An 8,098-nucleotide genomic window follows, 5' to 3' on the forward strand; every position below is an offset into this window, starting at 1 on the left:
TTTCTTTTCCTCTTTTGCTCATAAAGGAAATCGAATAGTAATCTTGCTATTGGATTTACTCTGAAGTACAAAACACAATGAAAGTGATTGCAGTACCAGATGGAGGACCACAAACGAAGACAACTGAGGACCGACGATGAAACTAGCTATATTCTTCTTTTTGTCACCAGATCTCATGTTTTAACAGAATATATATATACCCTACATTCCAATACCCCCTCCCCTCAATTGGTGAGCACTACTGTCCGTGTATATACATACATATAAAGTCCTATACGCATGTGGGTATCTTCAGAGAAAGAGAGAGGTCGAGCATGGGCATTGGTATCATTATTGTTTATCTATGTGTTCAGACTTTTGTTGAAAGCCTTGGGATCGAAGGCAAAGGCTGAGATTTGTAATCATGATGTTTTTGAAACAACCATATATAATTATGTGCCTGTAATTGCAGCTTATCTATATATCTCCTCAACCCATCCCAAGTATAAATTGAGAGAGGGGAATTAAGAAAGAGACATAATTTATTTCAGTTTGTTTACGTATAATATAATATATATATATCAGTGAAAATGTGTAAAAAGTTTCACTGAAAAGAGAAAATAATACCAAGATAAAAGTGAATCTTTTTGTGTTCTTTCTGAGATTATATATACATATATATGTGTGTGTTCCTCTCTCTTGCTTGCTTTTTTCAAGGGTTGCTTTAGAAGAGAGCTTGAAAGAGTAAAGAGTGCAGCAGAAACCTTGAAAAAGTATGGCTAAAAGTAGGAGAGAGGTATATCCATGTCCATGTATGTCTTAATCTTTACTGTATTGATGTATGGTATGTGGGTGTCACCTGAAACCCTGTTTCGTTGAAGTTAGGGATAGATTCTTTGGTAATTTTTTGCTTTTTTGATCCCTCTCATTTAAAAAAACAAAGAAAGAAAGAAGATCTCCCTTCTTTTTTTTCCAGTTTAGTTTTAGAAAGTTGATTAAAAAGGCGTATAGAACAGCATCAGCTGCAGTGTATCACACAGTCGTCTATCATTCATATAATTATGGAATCTACAAATTTTCATCACCAACAACAACAAGAACACCACCAGCCTCTTGTGGACTCTTCTTGTTATGGACTTGCTTGGTATCAAAACCCCATCCTGTAAGTTCCTCTCTCTCTCATACACACTTAATCTTCATGCTTATAAACGTAGGGTTTTTAACTTTAAATAAGTAATAAATCATACATATCTAGGGTTTTAATTCTCTTACATACTTTAAAAAAATGCTATTTGGAGAGCATTTTAGGTTCTTAATTATCTATGTTAAATCACTAGATCTCATTGTACAAATTTATGCAGCAATGGTACTAGAATCAGTACAAACTCAAGAGATGTGAAGCAACACATAAATCATAGCATAGATCTCGTTCCTCCTCCCACTGTGCAAGACTTAGGATTACCCTTGAGTACGATGGAAAGTTTCATGGCTCATGAACTGCAACATCTTGCAAGAATCAAGGAGGAAGTCTCACTCTCGAGATCTTATCCAGGACTCTCAGAAATGATCATAAGCAGCAGCCCAACATCCAGCATCGAAGATTTACACTTACACCCATCCCCAACCTACATGTCAAAGAATGATCATCAACGGATTCGATACGACAATGATAACAATCAAGAGATATTTCTCAAAACTTTTTCAAATGGGTGCCAAATAAAAAGCGATCATCAGCATATGAATCAAATACCCTTTTCGGAGGAATCGGTGTCATATTCTGATGATACGAATAGTTGTTATAGAGGGACCTTTAGCCAGATTCTTCCAACTATAAATATTTCGAGTTTGAATCAATCGTCATCAACACCACCATTGGCAATTTCCTCAAGCTCTTTTGATATCAACTTGCCTGCTTTAGATCCTTTTCGCTCTCCAACGTTTGATGGGAGTTTTCGCTATCAACCTTCTTCCCTAAATATTCATAATCTTGGAGGCCTTTTAAAAGACAATTGTTTGTCTTATGGTCTTGACCAAATGCATCAGCCAAATCACAGCCAAGCCGTTTGTCATAGCAAGGTGAGTTTTTTTTTTTCTTTTTTTTTTTTTTTTTTTGTCTTATGTTCTTTTTTTATGTGGTCAATTTATAGTTTCCCTAGCTAGTATTTTATTTAATATTACGTGATAAAGTCAGTCCAGAAAATAAGTACTAATCAACCTAAATTTTAGCACAGTATTCAACCTAAAATTTAGCACACATTGAATGCCTGCTGAAGAAGAAGATGATGCATCCATCTTTACTTTGATACAGAAACTTTCCATTCTTCGGTTTAATTAAATAATCGAAAGTTTAACCTAAAATTTATACACATGGTTTAAAATGTATTGTAGGTATCACCACCCTTCATCATCGAAACTACAGAAGCGAAAAGGTCAGCCAGCAATTATATGGATGCAAAGGCCATTAAAGCAACTCCACCCAAGAAATCAAAACTGGAGTTGCGCCCTTCTTGCGCACCCTTGAAGGTGATTTAATTTACATGCGCTTTCTACAATTAGTAATCACAAAAATTGTCTTTTTTTCTTTTACTTTTATAGTCTCAATTAAGTATCAAATATTCATGGGTGTGCGTGTTTTGGTGAATCAGGTTAGAAAGGAGAAATTAGGCGATAGAATATCTGCTCTTCAGCAAATGGTAGCACCTTTCGGCAAGGTATAGTGTTATCTTTCGTCCTCTCATAAAGTTGCTAGCTTTCTCCTTTCTTGCACTAATTAAAGAGCTTTTTTTCTTAAAATTTTCTGATACTGAAATATGCTTTGCGCTTTTTCAATGGGAAATTAGAACACCATTTTGGCGACTAGAATCGATGGTTACAAAATATCCATATATATATATATGCTATTATTCAACGATCCATGCTATATATATAGTATAGAGAAGGTAATATATATACACTTATATCCCGTACTCATATATAAATCAACTTCAAATTAATTCAAGCTCTTTTTGTTTTAAAAATTACAGAAAGTTATACATATATATGCACTTACATTAAACCCTAACATTTCGGTTCATAACATTGACTTCGTTGCTCCTGTAATATTCTAGTTATTTCTTTCTTTTTCTTCTTCTTTTTGACAGAAACAGAAGATTTTTCTTCTTTTTTTTCTACTTCGTGATTTCATGGTTCTAAATAATTGAATAAAGTAACTGCTCCCAAAAGTAAGAATAAAAAATGAAGGGAGAAACATAAACTTCAATTTGACAATTTTGAATTAAGCAAAAATCTTGAAGCAGTCACTTGAGTTATGGGCAGCTCAATTTTCTGGGAAAAGGCACAGGTCTTGCCTGAAAACGGGTTGCAGACCACCGCCCACTGTCTCTTTCTTTTCCTTCTTTTTCTTTGTTAACTCGGAACTGCTTTCTTTGATCCATACAAGCCATAGATTAATGAATTAATTAATTGTTATATTATTATCAATCAATAATTAATTAATTAACTATGGTTTTGATAAACGTGATTGTGAGGATTTATGGGGAATATTTGCAGACAGATACTGCATCAGTGCTAATGGAAGCCATTGGATATATCAAGTTTCTGCAGAATCAAGTTGAGGTACCTATACTTAATTAATTCTTCTCTTCAAAACATTCTTCTTGGTTTCTGTTCTTCGTTAGGGCTTCCAAGCTTATATTATATTATTATTATTATTATTATTTTCATTATTTAAAAGTCAAGAAAATTTTATTAAAATAAACAAGCTATCGATGGGTAGATTGGAATCAGTGACTCGACCAATTTATATATCTACCATTCTTATTATTAGTCGGTTTTTCCATCCCACAAATTTTTCAACTTCAATTTATTATTTAAAAACCAAATTTGTCATCTTTTAATTAACTTCAAATATGTTATAGTTAATTAATTTCTTTCGGGTAGAAATTTTGACTACTCTTTGTGAGTATATATACTTATATGATAATTTATATATCTATAACTCTCGGGAGAACCCTAATCTACAGAATGGATTTAAGATGATAATAAAACATAAAGTGATGTGTCGTTGATTGAATAGTATATATGAAACTCAAAAAGAATATTAATTTACAATTTTATGTCCTGATGATGCTGAAATTTCAAAGTGTACCACTAGATAAAACTGTAGGGTATGGAGCCCATACGTGCTTTTCACACAATCTTATGGCACAATGTAGGGCTCATGCTGATGTACACACACTCTCCACCCATGAGACTTTCTGTCTTCTGTAACTAAGAGTCTTAATTGCTAAGGATGCCATACATTTTTTCTCTACATTTTTTATTGAAACACGAAAAAAAAAAAAAAAAAAAAAAAAAAAAAAAAAAAAAAGAAAAAACATATAAACCTTAAAAGGTTTAAAAGGAAGGCCAACTGACGACATTTTTCATTGGTCTAAATTAACAATAGATATGCTATATATAATTATCAGCTCTTGATTGTTTGCAGACGTTAAGCGTGCCATACATGAACTCAACACAAAAGGCCACTAGAACATCGACACGAGGGGTAAGTAACTTTTGGAATTTATTGAATTCAAGTGCAGGCCTATATATATGTTTAACAAACTCGGTCTATATGGCATTGTTAAACTTTTAGAAAAAACCAATTCATGAAAGAAAAGTTTGTTATCATGTAATCATGTTCTTTTAAACGATAATATGAAACAAATGAAACAAGCTAGCCGTTTAACTTGAAATTTTTTAAATCAACATCAAAGAAATCAATTAGAAATGTGCTTACATATTATTACATCTCAGGGTTCAATAAAAAATGGAAATGAAGAGATGAAGAGGGATCTTAGAAGTCGAGGGTTGTGCCTAGTGCCATTATCGTGTTTGTCATATGTCACATACGGAGGTGGAAACATTTGGGCAACCCCTTAGCTAATAAGTTTGATGGGATTATTAGCTCATTATTGACTTGAGTCCTAAGTGACAAGAACATATTGAGCATGGGAAATTATATATGTGGCTTTAGATCGATTGTTTAATTTATCTCTACTTTTTGTTAATAAAACGGAGCAGACTTTGTAGTCTTGTAGAAGATATAAACGAGGATGCACCATGTTTGATCCATATATTCATGTATCCAATTTTTTTCTCGAACAACACTTTTTTGAGAAAATTAGATAGATGGTAGCAAAGAGAACGAGACAACCATGGAATTACAAAGGAACCAATCATACCAAGGAGGGCTAGGAAAGGAAACCCTTGAAACCCAATTCAAGGGTCTATTTTTACTCGTATTCGAGATCCAATAGAAAGCTAAAAGAACAAAAATAGTAGCACAATGTCATCTAGTATCATTGAAAATCATGTCATCTCGAACGTTCTGCTAGAATTAAAGCATGGTTTGGATCACCATGGTGAAGCAATGCTCTTCGAAATGACCCATATTTGAGAGAGTATTAAGTTTCATAACTATGCTCTAAGGCTCCATTTTAGGTATGTGACCAGTTAAATCAAAGCTTAAAATGTAAAGCATCTCGGTAGAGCCTTACTTATTTTTCAGTCCCAAAAACGCTTTATAAGTGCAGTTCTACACACTTTTATCTTTTTCAGGTTTTGTTATTTGGCTTGTGTTCGGCCCATGACCTTTTTCGGGTTGGCTTAATTTTTTGCTTCCTATTGAAATAGTGATGTTGTAATTTGGATGGTCATTCATCAATTTTATAAAAGTTGAATTTTTCTCTCCAAACTTTATGATCCCCAAATCCATGATATTCGTTTAGTTAATGCGGGATTAGAAGAGATTGTATTGGATATTCTGAGAATCAACGGGGCTAATTTGTGTTTAGGAGTTGTACACTACATCAAGGGTTTTAAGGTGGTATTAACTACAAATTTATATTGTCTTTGGAAGTTTCAGAACTCTTGTGCTTTTCAGGATAATAAGTTGAGGATAGATTACCGTTTTTATTCTATTATCGTATAATATTTTATATGGATTGTTAACATGAGGTGTTGAAGTAAGTTGGATTGGTTGATGGGGATATCATGTCCATATCTAGCTTTTTATCATTTCTAAATTGGCGTTTTGAGTTAGCTTCTTGTTAGTTGGTAATAATAGTGTTGTTTTTAAAGAAAGGAAAATATCTAGCTTCTTGCTAGTTGGTGATAGTAGTTTTGTTGCTCAAACAATGGAAAAACAATTTCCATCTATTGTCCACAAAGCTGAAATTTATGAAAGGTAGAGATAGCAAAAATGCATTCGACTAATAAGTGAGTTAAGAATTGTAAAGAACCATCACATATTTTGTTGGGTTTTTATTCAAAAAGTAGTTTCAAAAACAAGATTTTAGCAACAGAAGACTTGAGTATTTTTGAACAATTATAAAGTAGTTATAACCAACCATGGATCTTCTTGCAAAGTTTAGAAAGAAAACAAACATCAAAGAAAAATAAGAGTTTAACAACCTTTGTACACTTTGGATCCTTTAAGGGGGGGCTTGGAAGTTGATGGAGAATGTAGAACCTTTGAGACACCAACCAATTACCAACTTGATGTAGGATGCTAGTCCTTTTGATGTACTCTTAAGCTTGGAAATAAAATACAGACGTATTTTATCCCAGAGAGAAAATACAAGCAACTTATAACACTTAAAACAATGCAAGAGAGTAAAAATGAGAGAGGGAGAGTGATTTTTGGCCAATGCATGCAAGAGTGAATGATTTAAATGCAAGCCTCTGGTCTTAATCATAAAGTAAAGTCCTTAACCATTAGGTCTTTACACTTTAAGAAAACCATGTCCCTATGTCATGAGCATGTCTCTCTTAGGCTTAATTCTTTTAATTAAACAATTGAAGAGACCACACTCTCCATCCCTTTGACTATTTTCGTCCATGGGAAGAAAAAGAAAGAACTAGTTTCAAATTTTATAAAACAAGTTTATAAACTATAAACTTCAACTTTTAGGTAAAAGACAAAATGATTTATCTAGTCCAAAAAGTTGTGTATGACTTATTAATTCATACCATATGAAATAATATGTTACTTATTATTGTAAAATAATTATTTCCATGAAATAATGTTTTTCCAATTTATTATAAGAGTTTATGAATATTTATTAAAATTAATTTCTAATAAATAATCAATTGTATCAAGTTAAATTAGCAATATCACTTTAATACGACTCTAGACCATACTAGATCTTTCAATCTCCCACATGCGCAAGACTCATATTAGACTGATATATACATTGGTGAACGTCTAGCAACATTTCACTGCCCTCATCAACATACAACTTTGTGTCATTCTATCAACGCCCAATTCCCCATTATCCCAAGGCTACAATTGGTGTATAAGGTAAGTTATTAGTTATCCCTTTGTCACAAACATCATGTTGAACATAAGATACAGATCGCAATCAATCTCATATGGTGTTGAACTTTTGGTAAGGCGCCTTAAATGTCTAACTCTTAACACATAAGAATAACAAATCCCATCTTGACTACATAATCCTCTTGTAAGCTCAGCTCATGTAAAATTGATTTCAAATCGAACTCTTAACGAGTAAATGTCAAATAACTTACTAAATAATTTTGCTATTTGCATCCATAATTTTTTCTTTTTTTTTAACCAATAAATATCTCCTATTATAATAAAAGTGTACCAAACTGCCACGTGGCAATCTCTCAGCCTCCCCAAATCTAATTTTCCCGCTCACATTATTAAGTGAATTTCTGAAACTGCCCATTTGGCCAATTCACAGTAGAGAAAAACCATAAACAAAATCTGCATTTAAAATGGAAACACGATTCCTTCATTTCGATTATATCTTCACACTTTTTCTCTGATTTAAACCCGTGGAGTTGTATTCAACGACAAATCAACAAGTAATCGTCCTTATAATTGAAATCGATTGCTTCATATATCCTCTTAGTCCCTATGTAATTTATATAGACCTCATGATGCACGTTTGATATTTGGTGTTTGTCTTCTTCATCCCAATCGGTTCCCTGTAAACCCTTCCCCTTTTATGTACACTCAATTGAATAATACCGGGACCAAACAAAAACGAAATTTGCATTTATTGGTGTTTGGAAGAGGTGAAGAAATGGTTTATATCCCACGAGACAT

At 33.0% G+C, this 8,098-nt stretch overlaps 1 protein-coding gene across 2 annotated transcripts; it reads left to right on the plus strand.

Moving 5' to 3' along the window:
- The first annotated feature begins 268 nt into the window (after nucleotides 1-268).
- On the plus strand, nucleotides 269-5,094 carry LOC111915762 (transcription factor bHLH110). Of its 2 annotated transcripts, none has more exons than XR_002858262.3 (7): nucleotides 269-1,141; nucleotides 1,341-2,055; nucleotides 2,368-2,502; nucleotides 2,625-2,690; nucleotides 3,529-3,594; nucleotides 4,449-4,525; nucleotides 4,777-4,865. XR_002858262.3 is itself a non-coding variant. In XM_023911416.3 (7 exons), exons 1-7 carry the CDS (start codon nucleotides 1,041-1,043, stop codon nucleotides 4,900-4,902), a joined length of 1,269 nt encoding a protein of 422 aa, XP_023767184.1. In that variant the 5' UTR covers nucleotides 272-1,040; the 3' UTR covers nucleotides 4,903-5,094. The 2 variants fall into 2 exon arrangements, 1 of the variants encoding a protein (XP_023767184.1); XM_023911416.3 differs by having other exon boundaries at nucleotides 272-1,141; nucleotides 4,466-4,525; nucleotides 4,777-5,094.
- Nucleotides 5,095-8,098: the final 3,004 nt, after the last annotated feature.

Source organism: Lactuca sativa, chromosome 1 (assembly GCF_002870075.4).
Source record: "Lactuca sativa cultivar Salinas chromosome 1, Lsat_Salinas_v11, whole genome shotgun sequence".
In the NCBI taxonomy this organism is placed as follows: domain Eukaryota; kingdom Viridiplantae; phylum Streptophyta; class Magnoliopsida; order Asterales; family Asteraceae; genus Lactuca; species Lactuca sativa.

Excerpts from the sequence above, each read along its gene's own strand:
- LOC111915762 (XM_023911416.3), top strand. The coding sequence starts at position 1,041 with ATGGAATCTACAAATTTTCATCACCAACAACAACAAGAACACCACCAG. Across the intron at positions 1,142-1,340 it reads TGGTATCAAAACCCCATCCT|CAATGGTACTAGAATCAGTA; the intron begins GTAAGTTCCTCT and ends AAATTTATGCAG. Across the intron at positions 2,056-2,367 it reads AAGCCGTTTGTCATAGCAAG|GTATCACCACCCTTCATCAT; the intron begins GTGAGTTTTTTT and ends AATGTATTGTAG.